The 23,548-nt window shown below is 38.3% G+C and overlaps 1 protein-coding gene across 1 annotated transcript in view; it reads right to left on the bottom strand.

Moving 5' to 3' along the window:
• Window positions 1-7,011: 7,011 nt before the first annotated feature.
• The window catches only part of cdon (cell adhesion associated, oncogene regulated), a 39,373-nt gene continuing 22,836 nt past the window's right edge, over window positions 7,012-23,548 (bottom strand). Inside the window, exons 8-19 of the mRNA XM_052582494.1 lie at window positions 22,721-23,004; window positions 21,941-22,115; window positions 21,134-21,247; window positions 18,923-19,129; window positions 17,681-17,862; window positions 16,293-16,398; window positions 14,639-14,761; window positions 12,846-13,037; window positions 11,178-11,473; window positions 10,593-10,672; window positions 9,151-9,398; window positions 7,012-8,946 (exon numbers count right to left, since the gene is read on the bottom strand). Of these exons, the coding sequence (XP_052438454.1) occupies window positions 8,792-8,946; window positions 9,151-9,398; window positions 10,593-10,672; window positions 11,178-11,473; window positions 12,846-13,037; window positions 14,639-14,761; window positions 16,293-16,398; window positions 17,681-17,862; window positions 18,923-19,129; window positions 21,134-21,247; window positions 21,941-22,115; window positions 22,721-23,004 (2,162 nt within the window). The 3' untranslated portion in view covers window positions 7,012-8,791. The remainder of the gene's footprint in view (window positions 8,947-9,150; window positions 9,399-10,592; window positions 10,673-11,177; window positions 11,474-12,845; window positions 13,038-14,638; window positions 14,762-16,292; window positions 16,399-17,680; window positions 17,863-18,922; window positions 19,130-21,133; window positions 21,248-21,940; window positions 22,116-22,720; window positions 23,005-23,548) is intronic.

Below are 23,548 nucleotides of genomic sequence, written 5' to 3'. Positions count from 1 at the left end.
ACTTAAAAAACACACACACACAAAAAAGTTATTTTTTGTTCCATAGTACCTTAGTACTAAAATCTACCTCAAACATGCCTTTATATCACAATAAACAGTAAATACCATGGTATATGAATATCATTCAGTACCATTGCTTCCATAACTACAGGGTACTACACTATAATAAAAAAAACTGTAATATAATGACGATTTACTGGAGAATGTTTTACAGAAATTTCTTCGAAATGCACTAGCTGTTTTTCACTAAAAATTGTTTTTACAATTTTTTTTCCGTGTGATCTAATATTATAAAACAGTCAAGCTGCCATTAAAAAATGTTTAGCTACAAGCTGCTACGTACACATTCACCATCTGATCAAACTGATTCCATCAAATGAATCAGATTTTTATATGAAACAAAATGAGAAATTAAATGGAAAAGCATTTAATACATTTCATAAAGTGATTATTGCTTCTGCTGTACAGATGTTCACACACTCCCGCACACAAAAACAATATGATGTAATGTATGTTCCTATCAAATTACTAGCAACACTATTTTAAAAACTGAATGGTACCAATGTAAATGTATGTAGTAAATTTACCATTGTAGTAAATGGTGTTGTTACCTTTCGTTTTCTAGTTTTAGTTTAAATATATATATACCCCAAAATGGTATTACCATCTGATACCATTACTGTATCCAGCAGATCTGTGCTCTTCATGGCAATCAAACCCTAAATCCCCCCCGCACCCCCGCCATGCACAGCCGGATCTGTGTTGAAAGGGCACCACACCTGAAAGCTTTTACCCAGTAAACAGGCCCCAGATAAGACTCAGAGACTTGTAATACCTTCCACTCTGATTTCTCCATTCCTACCTCCTCTCATCGCCATTTCCCCCTCTTAAAAAAAAACACCCCCAAAACATTTTGTTTTTCTACTGCTCACATTTTCCAGCTTCCCTCCCTCTCTCTCTCCTCCCCTCCCAGGGCTGTAGGTCTGCCGGAGCAGATGTGTCTGGCCTCCGCAGTCTCAGACTGCTTTAATAAGGGATGTGTTTCACCGGTAAGGAATTTGGTCGGCCAGTCCGCCCCATCTAAAGCAGACCCACTCATCCTACTCATCACAAATCAACTCCACTTTGGAATCTCTGTCTTTTATCTACCTTTCATCATTGTCGTTGTGTGATGCAGCATCTGCGGCAATAAAATGGCAGGGGTTGCTTTTGTCTTTTGTTTTATATGTGAACTTGCAGAATTGTCGTGTTCCTGCCAACGAACATTCTGTTCAGTGCAATATGTGAGAATTAACTGACTTCAACATAGCTCAGCAAAAATTGATATAAACGTCTCCCGACTCAAATTTCAGGCATAGGTCCAGTTAAAAAGTACTCACCCTTGCATTATTGCAGACCTGCAAGATTTTCTTTCTTCTGGGGAACTTACAGTCATATGAGCTTGAATTTGAATTAATTGTAATACTACTTGTTCATTACCAGTAGGCCTTGATTTGCTCACATGCTCACATTTCCAGTAACCTATGTGCATAGAAGAGATTGTTACCTAGTAACCAAAGTAAATAGTATGTAGCAATGTTTGTTTTTCTTATTGAATTCCTCTGAACTTCTTATATGAGCAGGTAACAGTCATACGGGATTTCAGAAAGTCCTGTCCCTCGGCCTGCTCAATAATGAATGATGCAGTGTCACCTCCAGATACTCTATACCTGTCTCTGCCTCAGAGAATGAAAGAAACCATACGAGGCACATCAGGGCACTGTAAGGCACTAATAAATTATTTAAAGTAACTGAGATGGAGTACTCTGTCTGTTACCTGAGTCCCAGTAGTCTCTTCATTGGAAGGTTCTGGTTTAGATGGGACAGAAGAGAAACTGTCCTGTTGTGTGTAGGTCTGCTTTTAGCATTTCCTGAAGTTTGTGACACCATGGGGATCGTGCGGTTCTTTCCTTTACTCTGTTGCTTCCTCTTGGTTCTTGTAGAAGGTAAGGAGCAACGATAAAGGATAATGTCTGTTTTAGGACAGAAGTGTGTCAGGAATGTTCTTGATATTAAGCAACAGGACAGAGAGTTCATGTCTGAAGGGGAGGCGTAAGTAGCGATATGCTGAATAGGAAGGTCTGTTATACTTTTGAGTTATTAACAGTAATATTTGGTTGGGGAGAATATTTTTTATGATGAAAGAAAAACCAAGCCAATTAGAACTCTACAGAGTTTACTTCAAAAGTTTTGAGGCCTTTTTATCATCTTGACCAGATAAAGTTAATGCAAAGTTTGCAAACCTTGTAAAATAAATCATAATGTCTTCTATCCCTGTTGGAAAAAAAGAAAACAGTATATGGTTAGGTTTTGAAGCATGACTGCTGGTTTGAGCTGGTTTAAGCTGGTCAAGTGCTGGTCCTGAGCTGGAGTTAGTTGCTTAGGTCCAGCACATGACCAGCTAAGGACCAGCCATTCTTCAAAACATACCTAACCAGCATATGTTGTTGTTGTTGTTTTTTTCAATAGGGATGTCTATGAATTAATATTTTGTTTGGCACTTACATCTATAAAAATTTAAGGTTTAGGTTTAATTTTTAAATTAGTTTCGCTGACCGATACAACACGACTATAGTGACAATATGGGATGTTTTAGTTCAACAATGCCAGTGCACAAATATCCTTTTCAAAGTTGCATTTGGCAACTGTTATGATTAACTGATTTAGATGATGAAAGTGTCTGATAATACACCTCATATGGCTAGTCATTTTATCTTAAGTTGGTGAACCCAATTTAGGGTTGATTCGCTGTGTGAAGAAAACAACTCTTTAATTGGAATATTTATCTCATGTGAGCACAAAACAAGTTACTCGTATATGATTTCTGACAAATTTACTATTGTGTGTGCTTAGGTCTAGATATCCCTGACCCCGATGAAATTGAGTATATCAGGCAACATGTGGAGGCTACAGTAAACAGCACTGTGCACCTTCATTGTGGATCCGATGTGCCAACACTGTTCATCTGGGTTTTCTCCAGGCCTGGGACAGAGAGAAATGAGCCTCTTGCCTACAACCACGGCCAGGGGTCCAAACTCCTGGCCTTAGCCAGCACCCTGGGAGAGATTTCCCTGCTTACTAACACAACCTCTCTGGTGATTGAGGGGGTCTCGGATGAGGCCGAGGGGGTCTACACCTGCCAGGCCTTATACGACATGGAAGAACCGCCTAAGGTTAGGTTTTACTACACCCAGCTGCATCTGCAGGATGAGGAAGAGCGATCCAGGGGGTCAGGATCCTCACCCCCATCCAGTGATTAAGCAGCAGTTTAATTAACTATAATACAACTAATCACAGGAATTTAAAGAGTGATCAATCATGGACAGTTTATGTGATAGTATACAGTATCAGTGTAATTTCACTGAGATTCAATTAGCCTTAACATATTCACATTTAAATAAATGAGTTTTGAATACAAATAAACTGCAGTGGTCAGATTGATTTTGTGATCTAAATAGATTTAATTTCTACTAAACTGGTTTTCACATCCAGCTGACTCATCCACTTAAACAGCCATCATCCAAGTTTCCATCATTCCATCTGAGTTACCATTAACACAGTCAATCTGTCTCTGAATATCTTAGTAGTTAAATTTTTGTTTGTAGGTTTCCACCGTGAAACATAACTTTCCCCTTAGTGTGGGAAATAAACAGCTTTTGGCCTTGAGTAATGAATCCATAAACCACCATGTCTGGGCTTCTATGCTGCAATAGATCAGTCAGAAAACCAGAACTACCGATATAAATATTGGTCACATAGCTCAGTTATTTTTATGATGGGAAATTCAGCCTTGGCCATCGCTATGCTCAGGCAATGGGAGTGCACCACAATTGTAGCACATCCAAAATGATATGCCTACAAATTACGAACAAATTTATTTAGGGAGAATTGTTCAGACTTTTTGCTACTTCAGATATGACTCTGAAGTAGCAAATTTTGGCAGGTACTGTGGGAGATGTAGACGTAGTTCTAACCCTATTGCAAACCGCAACCCTTAACCCACAATCAGGAGGAAATGATAGGTTGATATGCCTTAGATAGTTTGCCCAGAAATGATAATTATGTTATCATATACTCACCATCATGTCATTCCAAACTCTTCCAAAATTATGTGGTTGGTTAAATTCGGGACAGTGGCAGTACACAGAGAAAGGCACCCAAGTTTGTCAGCAAAAGGTACTTGCACTCAGTTTTTTTTTTACTCCTTTAAGTTTTGGTGCCAAACAACCTGATGAAAGAGAAAGTAAATTGAGGAATGAAGAGCACATTTTTACCACTGTACTCTGAGACACTAAATAGCACTCAGGAAAGCAATAGTAGCTGCCACAGTTTTACTGTTAAATTCCCTTAAATATTGGGTTGTTTTTAACAAAACCAGTTGGAGGACTTGAAAATGATCAATTTGCTGACACTTTTAGGTACTTTATTATGTGTTAAAGTACACCACAATGTCCTGCCACTGTATGGCTTTCACCAATCAAAATATTCATTCAGTTGTCTTCTTTTTTTTTTTTTCCCACAAAAGAAATTAAGTATCACGATTGGAAGTGCATGAGTGGTTAATAGGAATATTGTTCCAGTATAAACAATTACAGTATATCACACTTGGCAAAAATACACCAAGTGACCATATTGACAAGAATTGCACTCTGTCTCCCACCACACAAGGCAAGAAAAATAGGAATTGACTTTCACACATCGTCAACTGGAATTGGAAAATGTTGTGAAGGTTGACTGAGGTAACGGCTGATGCTGTCGGCGTGTGTAAGTGACTTGTCATCATTGGTCTAATTATGAGCAGAAACACAGACACATGGAACTCTGAAGCGTAGCACAGGTCTGACCTCAGGAATAACCAAAAGCTTGTAAATTAAAGTTACAAGACTTTTATTCCCTCCACACAACAGAAATATAGCGATAGCCATACATAATTCAAACCCCATATGAAATAACAACCCAATCATCAGCTGATCTGCTAAGTCTTGCATACATTTCCTGTCGGCTGTGGAGATCTTGGTCAAGAAAATGGTAGTTTATTTGTATAACACTGATTATGGGGCCGAAATGTGCTTAAAATAATAGATGTCTGGTGCAGGGCCAGAGTCCTAGAGTTTTTATGCGGTTTTGTAACCTCCTGTGGATAAATGGCTTGGAAGCAGAGTCAAATCAGGCAACTCTCAGAACAAGAGACAAGAAAAGAGAAAGAATCGCGGACTAATTCATGTGTTACATTCATTCAGGGTGTGCCAAAGAGACAGGCGAAGAATGGTGGGCGGAGGAGGGGGTTGGAAAGGGTGCTAACAGGTCCTCTCAGAGACTGGGGGAGGAATTTTTGGAGTGGACAATGGGCACATTTGTTCCCATGGTGCCCTTAATAAGGGGTCTGAGTGCTGTGCAGGAGGAAACAGGACAGGCTTGAGGCTGGGTAAGTAGAGAGCGACTTCAGACAGAAGCAGGTCTTTATCAGGAGGTCCTGAACCTTATCTTCATTTCATCATATGACCTGAGACCTCTGTCAACATCTCTCTTCTTTCTCTCTGTACCACCATCACTTTTTTCTTCTTCAGTATCCTTTTCCCATCTATTGTTTTTTGGAGTCTTTCTCAGTAGAGGGGTTGGGAAGTTTTGGTCCTGGAGGGCCACTGATCACTGACTGAGTTTACTTCCATTCCTAATCAACAATCGTTCCTACATTCTCAGAAATAAAGGTACAAAAGCTGTCACTGCTGCAGTACCTTTTCAAAAGATACACCTTTGTACATAAGAGTCCATATTGGTACATACAGTATTAGTACGTAAAAGGTACAAAAGTAACTTTTGAAAAGGTACTGCAACAGTAACTGCTTTTATACCTTATTTCTGTGAACATATGCTTTCATAATTGCTTAAAAGTTACAGGCGTGTATGTTTGATTAGGGCACTAAACTCTGCAGGACAGTGGCCATCCAGGACCTAAGTAGCCCATCCCAGTAGCAGAGTATGGTTTTAGCACCTTGCCAAAAGGTTCTGATTCTCTTTTGATTTTTGATTCTCTTTGATCAGTTTTGAATTCCCTGGGAATTGAACCCTTGACATTGGCGTTACTAGAGTCCTGCTCTATTATTTGAGCTGAAGGAATGCCTTTGTGGCTCAAGCTATACTGGTCACCGTTCTAAAAGTCATCTTCACAATACTAAAAAAAAAATTCACAGGTCCAGGAGGATAAGCTTCGATATCATTGCGTAATGTGATATGCTTCAGGTTTCTAAGCCTACCTTTGCCTGTTGTTTAGATCCTGGCTTTGGTTTTCCAGCTGAAGCCCAGTGGAACAGAAGGGAAATTTTCAAATCCAGACACCGTAAGCCCAGCCAGAATTTAGGAAACCACCTTGAAGTGGCCTGGATAGTACGCTAAATGGTTCACCACAATCTGGCAACAGTAAGACCTGCTGTCTTTCCTTCATCTCTATTTTTCTTTCCAACCAAGAATGACAGATGGAAGCATCATGATGTCAAAGATTGTATGTAGGGAATAACGTGGGCTTGAGTGTCTGGTGGCAGTGCTGGCACTATAATTGGAGAACACTGACTGGTTTTACTTGGAACTATGAGACTAAAAGCGGACAGCTCTGTTAACCAATATCCACTTCAACAAGCTTACTTTACTTAGAACTTAGGCCAAAATATACAGAGGTTTCAACATCCCAGTCATGGTTAGTCAACTTATAATGTCACAACATGACAAAGGCTTAGCTCATGAATATTAAGGTAGACACAATTTTTCTTTATCAATTAAGCTCATTTTCAAGTCAAAATGGGAACATTTATGACTTAGTAACAACATTTAGCAGTGAAATTCTAAACAATTTAGAAATAAAATGTGAGATGTAGGTGCAATCGTTATTTTCAATCAGTGGTCAAATTAGTGCATTGTAGAATACTTTCTGTATTTTTTGCATTCTTCTGGCAGCAACAAACCTCAGTACTCTAGGGTGCAATAAAAAAGCATTTAATATGTCTGCATTAATATTTCAGAATGTTGCTTTAAACATTGACTTCATTTTGTTTTGGGAGGTTATCTCCAAACTGTTTCTCCACCATGACAACAGTGAAAACTGACAATTAAATAATTCCACCAATTCCTGCTATACTGCCCCTTGTGGAAGTTCTGAAAAACATAAATCACTCATAATGTTTATATGAAAAAAATTTCTTTAATAAACAAAAAAAAGCTAGAGGATATATTTTATATCAGCAATATGAGCTTATCTGTTTTCCTATAATACTGGAAGAGTCGGCTTTGGATGAGCTATAGACGGGGAGTATCAGAGCTTTCTTTTACAGGAAGGGTGTAGCCAGGAGTCTCTATGTGAACAGGGAGGTCAAGATGACATTAAGGGAACATAAAATTAATGATAAAATCAGTGATCAGTACAAAAGTTCAGGAGACATTTTTGAAGCCCAGTATAAGTAAAAGCTCTTTATGAATGATGGTGGAGGATGTTTTGGGTCTGGAAGTTACGGTGTGTTTCCATAGTACACCAAGCTCTCGTATCTCAAAAAAATAAAAAATAAAAATAATTATTATTATAATAATAATTTATCCAGATCCCATGAGAGATGGAATTATGAAGAACTATGAAAACACATCTTTATTAATCCAGCCAGTCTGAAATCGGCTGTTAAAATGCACCACCCACACTTTGGGGATCTGTGGACAGTCAACTTGAGTACAAACCACATCTGAAGCTGAAATAAGGAGACCACAGTAATGAGCTCCACCTTGCAACCAAACAAAAACACTCACGTGATGTCACCACGACCAGCGCCTTTCAACACAGTCTGGCAAGGTCAAAGGTCATTCAAGCACTTGCATATTTGTTTATGGTTAACAAAGAGACGTGGAGAGCAGTGAGGAAGTGTGGCTGTGGGGACTGACTGTGGGAAACTTCAAAAAGCTGTTGCAATTACCAGATACTTGAGCGGATATTTCTGATATCCCTCAGACACCGACAGTGCAGACTGCTTTATTGATTATTGTGGGAGCAAACTAATTTTAGGTGAAGACCACAAAACCAAATGTTTTAGTTGCGAGCTTGCAAGCTTCCTGGCTTCCTAGCTGTGGATAACACGTGTTTTAGGGGTGCAATAAACCATGTTGAGGGGCCATATGAAACCATGTTAATATTCCTCAAAATCTGGCAGTTTGGCAGAGCTGAAAGTATGGTATAGTGTTAAAACCTCAGAGGAGTAAATGGACAGCTGTAATACTTTATCTTCTCTTTATATTATTACAAAACTTTACACATACAATGGCTAAGCTCCACATTGTGTGGAGCAAACAAAAAAAATTACAAATGAAATCAAACAACAAAAAATAAAAAGCTTCTCAAAAAAAAAAAGGCATAAATAATATAAAAGAAACTTTTTTTCTTACAACAGATACATTCATATGAAATAATATTTTACTACTACAAAAAATAAATAAGTCATCTAAAGAGTTTTTACTTTTAAAAGTCCTCTCACAAGTGGGATCATTTCAGCCTTTGAGTCTTCCATCATTTTTGCCTAAAAGTCTCTTCTGTCCTTCGTACTCTTGTCAGTCTTCTCCAGCTCTGTAAGCAGTCAGTTAAGTGTCCATTTCGAGTCACACAATGTCTCTGACCAATCCATCACCGGCCGTTTCATTTTTTTTATTATTCATTTATGTTCCAATTCCCAATTTCTCTCTTTTAGTGTGTTTGATGCATAAGTGTTTTCTGCTTTAAACGTGTTCAGATCTCTTGCATGGTAGGCTGGATGAGATCTCCAGTCAGGCTTCCAGTAGAGATCCAGGCAGTTTTTTCCTTACAGTCCAGATCAGGCAGTCCCAGCCGTTCCCAACACACCACAGGACCCTCCGAGTCTTCATGCTGCACGGGCTGAACTCCTGTTGCACACACACACAAACAGATTTATGCACTAACTCCAGTATGCAGCAGTCTAGTCAGGTAAAATAATATTGCATGATGGGTAATTTACAGTTTGCCAATGCTGTAATTTCCTGAAGTGCGAGAAGAAACAGTGACTTTCCTCATTCAGAGGGAGTACGGAGTGAATCAGAGGGCTCTTTATAGGACTGAAACTCTCTCACCTCTCTGCTGCTCGAGGGTGGATTTTGTTTCCACTGGCAGACAAGTGGAATTCTGGGAAAGGGGTGGAGCATTGCCCTCCTCTGCCTCTTCGGCTGGATCTCTCTCCTGCGGGCTGTCACGTCCATGGTAGTGAGACAAAACGGTGTTGAGGGGCATCATTTCCAGCCCGTCGGGTTGGCGCGCTGCCACGCGGTGCATTAGAGGGAGAGTACCGCCCGAGAAAGTGCCATTGGTTTTTGTGTAACACCTATCGGTAAAACACAAACGCAAAAGATGTGAATAATGGCCACCGCACGTCCCGAGGCTGAAACTTGAACTTTTTTCACTTCAAACTTCAAACTAAGCATTTTCTAGATAGTCTCATGAAAACACAGATATAAACATATATTCTTTTGCCAACAGGAGATGTTTTGGCAAAAAAAAAAAAAAAGCATCATAAAAGTGGTGCATATGAATATACTATTATTTCACTATATGAACTTTAGTTTTAGTCTTCTAATTTTTTTGTGCACAGAACTACCTATTTCAGTAGTATCATAAAGATATTATTATAGTTTTTTATTAACAGTTTTGTTAATAGCGAGAATTGAACCTTAATATAAAGGGTGACCTTTACATCCATTGTCACAATATACTTCTAGTGTACTGTGCAGCATGAACATTCTTCAAAGTTTCTACTTTTGCGTTTTACCAAAGAAAGTCACACAGGTTCACAGTGATATAAGGGTGTGTAAATGATAATAGAATAATATTAATTTTTTTGTGAATAAAACCATTATAGTACAGCTCGAGTCTGTGTACCAGCTGAAACAAGCATCTCGGCAATGTCAAACTCTGATCGCATCTGAGATCACAGATTTATTTCCGCGAGTCTCTACGCTGCCTGACCAGACTCAACAGCCTGTGTCTCTGTGTGTTTGCACATGCTGATAAGACAGAGACTTCAACACACACACACACACACACATAAACAAACAATACCTGAGAGCATAAATACACATGCAGATAACTGTATGCTCACTCAAGAAGTAATCGGGGATATAAAGCGTACACAGATGCACACGGTTATCTGGTACGCTGATATCAGTTCCATTCAGAAGGATTTCCCTCAGCTCTCCCGCTGGCCACGGCTAAATAAACACTCCGCTCATTAAGACTGTAGCAAGGGTGCGTTCAGTGTAAACTGTTACTGCCGGACACACTAGAGTACACAAACAAGCCTCGTCGAGGGGAGTCGCCATGTGTGTATGTGTGTGTGTGTGTTTAGCCCAGAACAGAATAAGCTCAGGTCAGGGGTGAAATGAGAACCAGATGGAACAGATGATTGGTTTGCTGACTGGAGGCGTGCTGAGCAAAACATAATTCTGCAGGCATGTAAACACCAAACATTAACAAGCTACTGGGCTTGACTTCTCCAGTATTACATTTCGCTCTTTCTTACCTGTTGTTGTTGCAGAAGTTTTGACAGCTCATGCAGTCCGACGAGTCGTTTTGGGGCAGAGCCGTGTATATCCCTCCACCCTGCCAAAGCAAACACACAACAGATATAACTTAACTAGCCATATTTCACTTCCAGTCACATATGAGTGTTTTATAGGCTAGCACTGTTTCTTACTCTCAGTATCACTAAACCACACTATAAGAAAAATTATACCAGGGAGCAGATGGACTATTGATGTTTATATATATATATATATACATATATATATATATATTTACTGTATGCATATGCTTTTATATCTACATAATAAATATACACAGTACACAAACATTAATCCTTTGACAGTACTAGTTTAAAGAATAAAACATTATACTATGCTACAATATACTGCTCTATACAGTATAAAATGGATTTAAATTTTATGGTTCTGGATGCTGATTGGTTAATACAGCATTCCACAATACAGTAACCGCTATAACAACAAAAACTGCATGGGGATCAAACAGGCCAACAGTGTCAGGCACTTTATCTCTGTCCAGTTACCAGAACTGAAATCCAATCACACATGCACACACATTTACTCACGTTATGAAGGTGATGAGGGTGTGAGTGTTCGTACTCCATGGTGTTGTGGGGCAGAGAGGCGTCATGTGTGTGCGGATGCCCAGGAGGGTAGAGGCCACCTGATCCGTTCAGCAAAGCCAGACCATTCGGCAGCTTGTGGTGGAGGTGATGGCAGGCCTGGGGCATCATGGGAGCGGTGTGTCCACAGCCCGAGTGCACGCTTCCATTCACATGACTGGAGCCGGGCAGCGTGGAATATTCCAGAACATGGCCGTTCATCTCTGCAGACTGGTACAGGTAACTTGGAGGGTCGTATTCTACAGACAAGATTTTTTTTACGTTAGTATGTTTTGTCATGGGTAGCTGACATCCTGTTGTGTGACACGCTAAACTGAATCTAAAACTATTTGTTAATTGCTGTGTCATTATTATACAGTGCTATTCCAAAGTTCATTTTTTTAATACTGTTCAAACTCTTGGGTTAGTTCTGGGGTTTTCCCCAAGAAATTAATACTTTTATTCATCTAGGACAGTATGTTACAAAATATTTCAAATAAAAACTTTCTGAAAAAGCATATCAGTTTCCACGAAAAATATCTGTGCAGCATTTCAACACCGATAGCAATAATAAATGTTTCTTGAGCAGCAAATCAGCATATTAGGATGATTTCTGGAGGATTGTGTGACACTGAAGAGTAATGGCTGCTTAAAGTTTGGAATGACCAAAACAGGATTAAATAACATTTTTAAATATACTAATAAAAACTGTTATTTTAAAGGGTTATAATATTTCAAAATATTACTAGCCTTGATGAGCATAGGAGACTTTCAAAACATAAAACAAATATTAATGACTCCAAACTTTTGAACAGTAATGTAAATGGTAAAATTCTTTATTCATATATTATTATTAATTCATATATATATATATATATATATATATATATATATATACACACACACACACACACACACACACACACACACACACACAAAACATAGCTACACTAATAAATTATAGTCAAGATGTCAATATTGTATTAAAATGCTGAAGATGAAAGCACAAATATGTAATTATAATGCTTACGTCAAACACACATGAAAAACCAACTAGTAGCAAACCGGAGTGTGTGTGATTAAAGTTAGCAGGGCCATTTGTGGCCTATTTCAGGGGGAGGTGTGTCTGTGTTACTACTTATACACACTGCTGTGGCCAGCACTGTTTATTCTGTTACTCAATCTCATTGAGAGTGAAAGAGAGAAAAAAAAAAGGCAGAAAGAAAGAAAACTTCAAAGGGTCGGCTTTCGAGGAGAGGCAATGAAAACCAGGCCTGGATCAGGAGGTGGACTTAAACTCAGTTTCATAAAGAATTTATTGACATAACATAACCTCTCTTAACCTTACAGAAATACTACATAAACTAAAACAACAAAGTGCTGCTGGTCTTCTTACTACATATCTAAATATAATAATAATAACAACAGTGGCTTCAAAAGAAATTTATACTTACAAAAGCAACAAAAATATACACCTTAAAACAACATTGTAACCATTCTTGGACACTACAGAGATGGAAATTCAATAGTTTTCTTAGAAATCATTCAGTACTTTGGTTCTCAGCAGCCCCAACAAGCATATGGACACAAACTAAAACCTAGACCAGGAAGTAAACAGGAAGTGGTGCTTACTATGCAGACTGCTCTGCTGTCGGTTCCTCCACAAGCACATGACGATGAAGACCAGCAGAATGAGCACCATGACGCCCAGAACACAGCCCACGATCAGGTAGAGCAGGCCGCCCGGCTGGATGGGTGTATCTGCAGGGGAAAAGTCTGGAGGGGTAATGGGGCGCTGGCTGGGCACACCTGGAGGTTGACGGGCTGAAGGGAAAGAAATAGAAGAAAGTTAGTGTGAAGGGATGAAACATCTGGATATCTTTCAAGACAATATGTCACAAGTTCTACATTTATTAGCTTTTTCATTTAATTTTTTTTTTTTTTTTTTTTACATTTACATTTTGCCCAGGCAAACTTCAATGACACAATATTTAAAACCCAAAGTATACTTCGGTTTTTACACATACGTAAGGCATCACGTATTTGTAATTCATAATTACGTATCATCAAATCAAGTATTTGAGCTGTAAGGTGTTCGCAGGGTATTCTATACTGATGATAGAATGTTCGGAGTGGATTTTAGTGTCAGTGAATAAATAGGAAAACAAAAGTTATTTGAAAAAGTAACCCAGATATTTCTTTGCGAATTTAAAACTAATGTGTTACTTTACTAGTTACTTGGTAAAAGTAATCCGATTACATAATTACTTGTAATGTGTTACCCCTAACACTGGTCGTTAATCAACGGTATTGCTTTTGTCTAAACCATCAGCCCATACTACTTTAACGTATTTGTGAACCTCTTCCAGGTGAAAGGTTACATTACCCATAATTCTACTGAGAAATCTCCACCAATCAGATATTTGTGATAACCAAATTGCATTCTAAGAAAACTTTAGCAACGGCCCTCTTAATTATTTTGTTTCTGCATACCCAACACATTTAAATCAATATATTTATATTTCCCCATTGTTTTTTTTATTGAATAAGTGCTTTGTAGTTCTTTCTCTCATTAAGCACAGTCTTGTACTTTTGTCTTTTGTCCGATTTTCAAATACTTTTTTGCTTTAAATCAAAGTTCTGTAGTGTTCTGATTCTAGAAATACTTTTTTCAAATCCCTACTGGAAAAAGTAATGGTAAAAATACTTACAGATAAAAAAGTAAAACATAGGCAGCAGTGTTGCACTCAATATCTGCAAGGGTGTTCTGGGTGTTCTTGCTAGGCCGCTGCTAACCTGCTAAGCTGTTTGGGATGATTTTAGCACATTTACTATGGTGTTATGGATTCTTTCTTGATCACGAGAGAGCCTATAGCAAGCCTACAAAATAATTTTCTACTCTATGGATTATCTTTCCTCTCGCTTGTTTTGTTCCATTCAAAAATATATTGTTTCAATTGCTAAGAAACACACAGCTCTCCTCAATAAGCTGCATGAATTGATGAGTCAATCATGTCTGTAGAACTAATGGAGCAGGATAGATTATGCATCGTTTAAATTTAGGATTAGGGGTTTGTTCAAATCTCTAACCCAAGTATAAGCAATAATGAAGCACCACTAGCAAATGCTGGCACATAACAATGCAACTGTTGTCAGTCCTAAAGCTTGCGGCAGCAGCAGGTCTGTTTGCACTCCATGATTTTTATTTGCTCTGGCTGTGAATGACGCTCTGGTTTGATTTCAACAGTGCTGCATTAGGGCAGTTATCAGTGAATGATGTCAAGGAGATGCAGCACAATGTCTCTCTTTGTCTAGCTACTAATAAAACGATAGCTTGCTTTCCTCTGTCATTACTGCAGGGGTTTTATGGGTTCCTGTCTACACGTTAAATATAGCGTTCATGTGACGGGACTTCAGCTTCTCACCTCTAGTCTCGCAGATCATGACGTTACTATATTCGCTCTCGCCGCCGTCGTTAAAGCACTGCATCTTGATGTCGTACGACGTCTCCGGTTGGAGGTGACCAATCAAGTGACTGAATTTGAAGCCTAGGAGAAGGAGGCGGGAAAAGGAAGGCATTGAGAATGACTCTACTGAATGAGAAGGGCTTTTCTCAAAGCATGTGTTGTTCTCTCCAAACCACAATTCATTTTCTCAATCTCAGTTTTCTCTCTCGCGAACACACACTCTCGCTCTCTCATTCTCACAGTGTCCCAGAAGGATTCAGACAGTTGCTTTGCTGCAGACAGGCTCCTTATAAGGCAGCTTAACGTTTGTTTTGGCCTGGCTCCAGTATTCCCACTGAACACACTCAGGGCCCTGAGTACACACACACACACACACACACATATCGCCACAGTCACTCGTGTATGCTGAGAGCCAGCTTTGTGCCACAATATTTTATTTGTGTAGCTCGCTTCTCTTTTTAACACAGTGAAGGCATGGTGTACACTAAATGACCAGCTGCTGTACTGCATAATGAGAGAGAAAAACGCTAAACACAGACTTGCACAAACATGACAAATGCTTTACAGGCTTTTTAGTGCACTTTTTTTTCTCTGCACACAGAACATCAGTGTTTCCTGCACTGTTGTTCATCATGACTGCAGAATCAACTGTGACACGGAAATAGAAATGATATATAAATTGTGAGTTTGCAGTCGGAATTGAATGTGATGAGATAAAAAGTTAGAGTAAAACAAAAGAATACAAATATAATAATTATATATGTTTGTGTATTAGGATTTGAATTATGAAAGTAAACAGTATAATTTTTAAACCCTAATATGATACATTAGGGTTTAAATGGTTAAAAATCACAATTTACTTCCATAATTCAAATCCAAATTCAAGATCCAATCAATTTTTTAATGATTAAAATAATGCTTCTTCCTACATTTTTTCCAGGTTCACTTTCCACTGATGGAAAAATGGGTTGCAAACAGCATTTCACACTGACTTTAAGACCAACATTTTGTAGGACACACTCCTGAGATTTCTGTAAACGCTGAGACGTATGAAGCCATCTTATCTGCCCAGCGTGCTTCTGACAGCTTGTTGTTTGGATGGACGAGGAGAGGTTCGAGGGGCCAGTGTGAACAGAGAGAAAGTAAAAATAGGAGACGGAGGACAGGCGACGGCAGTTAACATTCCTCTCAGAAACTTGAATCCCTCTATGAGCGGTCAGTGTTGGGTTTCAGTTCAGGCCCATTAGTATGGCAGCCATTTATTAAAAACACATTTTACACAGACTCATTACTCTGAGCGCAGAACTCACTACACATCAATCAACAGATTACGCTGTCTTTGTCCCGCCCCCTCAATAACCATTACACACTCAGACTACACGGCTCTCTGGAATACCTTATTCTGATTGGTCTACTGTAGCACTTATCTGTCAAATACTTTTGTGTAATGTTTAATCAGCTCTATAAATGATCACTGTCCCAGGCACCTGATTTCCTGTGTGTATCATGTCTCTCTTATCATCTTTTTCTTAAAATGTTTGTTTTTGTTTATGTATTGTGTAAGAAGCCATGAAATAAGAGCAATAACAGAAGAAATACACCACGATCTCACCTTCCACCACATCTCTCTTGTAGTCACTGTCATTGTCGCTGTCTGTTGGCCGATAGTAGATGTAGAATCCCTGGATGGGTGTGTTGTTATTACTGGAGGGAGTGTACTATGAAAGAGATTGGGGAAAAAAGCGAATTAGATATTTTTGTTTCTTCAATATACACTACGCCATCAAAGTTAAGAACTAGGGCTGCATGATAAATCGCATGTGATATTTAATGCGCATCTTGTCAGTAAAGCCGGTTCTGTAATCAGCGGAAAAATCTCCATCTCCTGCGCACTTTCACATGGACCAGCATTTAATACACAGAGCCGTTGTTCAGTGACAAGCTGCGCAAAAATCAGCAAAATATGATCAGTCAGTAATGACAGATTTGGATTTTTTTTAATTACCTGAAATGAACTGCAGAAGGTGTGGACTTCATTGTTATTTTTTTTTTAACATTAAATTTTCAAGTCATTGTAATTGTGCGGAAAAGAAACGCTAGTACATTTTTCCAAAATAATTTCCAATTCCACAAAACAAATACAGATGAAGCGAAGTAAACAACAAAAAAATTTCATTTCTAGATGGACTTCTCCTTTAAGACACATCAAACTTTTTCTTCTCATGCATGTCTTCTAAAAATAGCTTAACTCAGTCAGTCCGTTCCACTCGTTAAGGCAGGATAAGGATTCCTAATCTGTTCCTAAACTCACATACACTTTTTCCTGCAAAACTGCACCAGTATCCATTGCCAATTGCAGGTCTGTTTGGACATTCTGGGGTGGCTCTCAGGGGCTGATGGGAAAGCTACTACACAGTTCCTGGAAAAGTGCGCACACGAATGCACTGCAGAGAAGAACGAACCGGGGAGTGAACTTGTTTTGTGGTTAGTTCTGGACACTTTTTACACTCTCGTTTTCGAATTAAGCAAGAAATGTGAGTGTAATTAAATTGGCCAATAGATATAAAAGGCATATGTCTTAAACAATAACACACACAAACACACACACTAGTTTAAATCCCGGAGCTGCTAATACGAGGTTCAGGGTTATTCCTTCAACAGACCAGAAACAGAAACAACATTTGTTTGTACAAGTGGTGAGACCCTTTTTAAGATTAATGTGCTAATGATACATGTGCAGAAGCACGGAATGATAGAAAAACTCACAGTTTATCCAGTGACGAGTTATTGAGTGCCTGACAGAATCTGTTCCAAAACCTAGAGAGCTGCCTCGCTGTCTACTGCCTCTATACGCTGCTCCCTTTACTTTAACCTGAACCATAGTAGATTTTGTTTCCTACTGTTACCAACAGCCTTTGTGTCAGCAGTACACCTTAAAATGGGCAGCTCAGTTTTGGGGCAGAGTAAGTAAATGTGAATGTACTGCATTTGTGTACTCACAGTCCAGCGTAACATGATCTGAGTATCGCTGACAGCGTCCGTGGAAGAGATGTGAGGGCCAGTGATGGGACGGTTTGAGACGGGTGGATTGGACAGGGAGACCTGGTACGGCCTGGAGGTGGCACTAGCAGGGCTTTCACCATAGGTATTCATGGCAATGACACGGAAACGGTATGTGGAACCTGTCACGAAAAGATTTATTAGACCTAATAACATTTATGTATTTGACTACTAATTACTTGCTAATTACAGAACAGAATTTCAGTCACTTTTTAATACTGAATAATAATAAAAAATGATTTGATTATTAAATCAAATACAATTGATTTAACCATGATTATTAAAATAAACAATGGTAACACTTTAGTTTGGGGGGCACTTCTTACTTTTAACCAGTTGCTTATTAGCATGCATATTACTAGCATATCGGCTGTTTATTAGTACTTATAATGCACATATATAATCATATATAATGCATGATCATTATCTACATCTATTAATCCTACCCTATACCTAAACTTAATAACTACCTTACTAACTACTGATTATAAGCAGTAATTAGTGAAATGTAATTTAATCCTGTTTCGGTAATTCCAAACTTTCAGCAGCCATTACTTCAGTCTTTATTGTCAGATGATCCTTCAGGAATCATTCTGATTTTCCAATTTGCTGCTCAAGAAACATTTATTATTATTATTATTATTATTATCAATATTTAAAACAGTGGAGTACATTTTCTTTAATGAATAGAAAAGAACAAAGATCAGCATTCATATTAAACAAATAAAAACATTATACAGCATAACATTCAGAAGCTTCGAATCAGTATAATGTTTTTTTTTTTTTTTTATATCTACTTTTATTTAGAAAGGGTGCATTATATTGCTCAAAAGATGATTATGATAATGGCATTTATAAGGTTACAAAAGATTTCTATTTCAGATAAATGCTGTTCTTTTGAACTTTCCATTCGTTAAAGAAACCTGAAAAATTATACTCAGCGGTTTTCAACATAATAATAATAATAAATGTTTTTGAGCAGCAAATCAGAATATTAGAATGATTCTGAGGGATCGTGTGACTGAAGTAAAGATGCAAAAAATTCAGCTTTGAAATCAAAGGAATTCATTTTATTTTAAAATATATTTCTAAATGTTAAAGTTTTTGCTGTACTTTGGATCAAACAAATGAAGGCTTGTTGACTTCTTTAAAACACATTAAGAAATCCTGGTGTAACCTTACCTGGTTCCAGGTTGCGCACTTCCACAGACAGTTTAAGTGGTGAGATATTATCGGCCGCGATGATCCAGTCCCCACTTTTGCCCTGCTTCTTGTACTCCACACGGAAGGCTGTGATTGGAGAGCCACCATTGGCTCGTGGGATCCAAGTGACATAAACAGAGCTTTCTGTCGCCATAGAGATAGTTGGGCGGTCTGGGGCCTCGGGAACTTAGGGATGAAACCAACCAATTAGAAGTTCGAAAAAAATATACGCAAACTATAAGATCTAATTATTGTGTTTTCCAAAAATAAACAGCAGTTTTCATGTCAAGTGCAAGATGTAACCTCAACATCCATCAGTGAAAAGACCAAAAGAGCAGACAGAGATAAAATAAACCTACACACACACACAACAGACCGACAGCATGCCAGAGTCAATTGAGTACTTACTGAATGGGCTCTGAGCCATAGACACAGAGACGCAAGCAGAGAGAGAAAGACAGAGTCAAATTTATGTGGCAAATAAAACTGGGTACATACCCATAAGAATCTAAATGTGCACACACTCAAACTCTAATTACAGATATGCATCTCACACACCTGTGAGTCCCTGTGTATATTATAAGATTATTTCACCCAAAGTGAATATTTACTCATCCTCATGTATTTTTATTTGACATGGAACACAAACAAAGACATTTTGATGAATGATATAAGAATGATATAACAAGTTGTGTGGAGTAAACTTCTGTGTAGATTTTTTCTTATTTTTCGGTCCTTAACAGTGCAAAAAAAAAGTCACAATATGGTTGTTAGCATGAACACATCAAAATATCTCCTTTTGTGCTCCACGGTATAAATACAATGATTTTCCTTTTTTTTGGTTAACTGCATTTGGAGGGTAAGTATATTACTGGTTAGAGCCCTGCACAGGCCTTAAATTTAGGCCCTAGCCCTTCCCTGGCCCAAGATGGTCAGGCTTATACTACGGTTGCAACTATTAAAATACTTCAGTTTTGTATGTAATGGCAAAGTGATTATATTTAGTTTAGTTTAGTAAATTTAGAAAAAACGTTTGGAGAATTTTTTAATACATTTTTATAATTGAAATATAATTGTTTGTATTTTAAAGTAACGACCAAGCAATCAGCAGCAGACAGTTAGCTGATCATAGCATATGTTTGATCAATTTAGCCTTCTAAAATCATTTCAACTTGCCTAAAATAAAATCTAGATATACTAAAATAGTTCAAGCATATAACAATGTTCAAATGTTAAACCATTGTTACAATAAATGTGTGCTATATCCAAGTTTGTGCGGAGAGTGGAAGGTAAAGTGCGATTTGGAGGACATGGAGGCACCAGGGCAACTACTTGCATTTTTTTTTCAGTGGAAACAACTTAAAATAACCTAAGCCATTATTTTTTGCTCATAAGAGTAATACATCATTCGGAACTGTAAAGGGTCTGATTTGTATTTGTATGCACTCACAATATCAAAAAAATTTGTGCTTTTATAAAATAAAGACAACAAACATGATGTGCTTTCTGCCATTTCGGTCTTGAACAGGAGCACTTCACAAAAATGAATGGAAACTCAGCGAATACATGCCTCACAGACATGATATATATATATATATATATATATATAGAGAGAGAGAGAGAGAGAGAGAGAAAGAGAGAGAGAGAGAGAGAGAGAGAGAGAGAGAGAGAAAGCTTTAAATTACCACTTCACAAAATAAATCTAAAACAACAAAATCTCTTTCATTATAATCATAATCAGGATCACCATCTTCATCTTTGCTACATGGACTCAGGAAGCACTAGTTTATAAGTAAATAATTCAAATGCTGAGGATTAACTGCAAGCTGAAGCCTATTCTGTGCATCTGAATGCTGAAAAGCTGAATGCTGCTGTGGGACACTAAACAGAGCTGCTCTTGACAGTCGCTGTAGCACGGTCTTGTTTTGTTCACATTAGCGCTGCTAATTTTTTTTCCATCACTAATTGATGAATGTCCAAAATAGAAAAATTAAGAGAAGCCTAACATAGGCCTGAGGCCCGGACCGCATCTGAACCACGACGTGAAAATTAGCCTGAAGTTTAGCCCGAGGGGTGTTAAAAATTCAGGGCCAGTCATGCCCAGACTGAAATGTAGGGCTCTATAACTGATGATTAGTAATCAGAAGACAGACCTTTGTGGTGTAATAGCATTGTGGGACGTCCCCTTACCTCTGTCATGTATGACCACTCCATAGTAAGTGTTGGTGGTTTTATCTTCCAGTGTTTTCTCTGGAAGAGGCACAACCGGAGCCTTGGAGGGGTTCTTATTAGAGGACGTCCTCTCTGAGAAGAAGATAAAGAAAAGTTATAATCTGATTCATAATGTTGCTATTGGTGATCATGCTGTATTATGATTAAAACATGGTAAGACTTTCTTTTTTTTTTTTTTTTTTTTTTTTTTACCAAACAAAAAAAGTGTACATTATGAGCAGCAAGTGGCAAAGCAAAAATTATTTCCTATCCTTACTTTAAATCTAGAACATGTATGAGCTAGAAAATATAAAACATATTTGCCAATGCAATAGGGCTGGGCGATATATCTAATGATATTATTATGCACATTGTACAGCCGTATCATAAAACTTTGTAAAATTAATTACTTACCATATAATATAATAATCGTTTAAAAGTTTGAGCTTGTATTTTTTTCTCTCTCATGCTCACCAAGGTATGAAATTGTTTGCTTAAAAAAACTGTTACAGTAAAAATATTTATATTGTATAAAAAAGTATATTTAAAAAATCAATTGCTTTACTGTCACTTTTTTTCAATCGAATGCATAATTTGCTGAAACTTACTGACCCCTAAAGTTGTGAATGGTGGTGTACATGTAATATTATGCTTTCATAAACACAATTCCTGACCTATTTTCCACTGCTCAGATTCACAGAATTATGATCTTGTTCTGATGTAATCAAAGCCAAAAAGCTTTGGAAAAGTGAAAATGAGCTTCAGCTGAGCAAACTGTATTCTCACCCTTTCCAGTGCGGAAGGTCAGCATGGCGGGCTGGCCCTCTCCTGCAGCGCTGCGGGCCACCATCAGAACCTCATACAGGCTGGACGGCTCCAGCTCAGACAGGGGCAGGGACTTCTCACTGCCTGGCACCCGCACCGTGTGCCAGTTCCTCACCACATGACCCATGTCGTCCACCTACAGGGACATTCAGCACATGCGCAGTCAAGAGACAGTCTTACCTCATGCACCTTTCAGCCCTCATATTCTGTCCCTGACTGCACATGCTGCACATAAAGTTCAACAAAGAACAGTAATGTCTTTCTTATTCTCCTACTCTGAATCATGACAAAAGATCAACCCACTCAACTTTTCCTGAGAACACAAGCTGTGTCACACTTTCCTGAGCCAATGTGACAAAAGCTGCCAATGCAATCTTGAAAAGAACCAGAGCAGTTTTATTAGCCGAGGGAGCTTATTATTGAAGAAAACACAGGCTTTTAAAGAGGAAATGACCAACTTCTTACCAAAACGCTGTTGGCTGGCAGATACTGCTCAATTGTGTTAGCGCTGACTTTTACAGTAAACGGCACAGGGCGTTGTTATGACTATGTGCTCATTCTCAAATCTAATAACTATAAATCTGACCTGATAACTAACGCCAGGGGGAAAGAAGAGGGTGGAGCACGGTTCAGTCATTATTGACGAGGTAATAATTATCTACATTTTGTGCCCCACTTAAAAAGTACATCAGTGAAACATTCATAATGGAAAATCTGCAAGCATACTTCATGATTTCTTACCTTGCGGTATTTAACAAAGTATGCATTGATAGGGATGCCCCAGTCCCGACCTGCTCGCCACTCTAGATCATACATGTTGGGTTTGTGCGTTTGAGGTGGGCTGATTATGATTGGTGCTTCTGGCGTAGGTTGATCGCTGATTCTCTCAGTGGCCAGTCCTGTAGTTTCACCAGTCACCCCCTCCCGTATGGAGGGGAACAGATCATCACCCTCATCGCTCTGGATAGGGTGGACAGAAGGCTCAGTCTTCATGGGAGCTCCAGACATGGAACTAGACTGGGGTTCTATAGGGAAAATAGAAAATTTTGGTCATACATTTTACAAAACAGTTACAATAGCTAATTATTCTTAAAAGTTATTCATTTTACCAATGCAATGTTTAAAGGTGAGGTTAATATGGTGTAATATTACATAAATAAGTACTAAATAATATTAATTAACAACATTACTATAGTACATAATGTTGAACCCCAATAAAATATCAATGATGCAAGCAGTCAACAACGCAAAAGAAGACAATAAGAAACCACAAAGACAATAAAAGGAAGCAGCTCCCATGTAGCGTCAAACGCCAGTCTTTAGGATAGACTTAAAAACAGGAAGTGTTTGAGCCTGTCTAACGTAACATTTGTAACACGTTAAAATAAAGTGTTACCATTTTAAGTTAATTAACACAGCTATAGCTCTCTGACTGGCGATATGCAAGGCTGGAAACAACTTCTCCAACTTTAAGTTTTCCACTGGCATTAAAATAAAAAGCAGAAAACCTCCAAGGGAACATAAAATAAAGCTCTATTATTAATTGATTTATTTTTATTAAACCCCACC

The sequence above is a fragment of the Carassius gibelio genome, chromosome B18 (genome assembly GCF_023724105.1).
Source record: "Carassius gibelio isolate Cgi1373 ecotype wild population from Czech Republic chromosome B18, carGib1.2-hapl.c, whole genome shotgun sequence".
Lineage (NCBI taxonomy): Eukaryota > Metazoa > Chordata > Actinopteri > Cypriniformes > Cyprinidae > Carassius > Carassius gibelio.
This window is presented reverse-complemented; position numbering and strand designations above follow the sequence as displayed.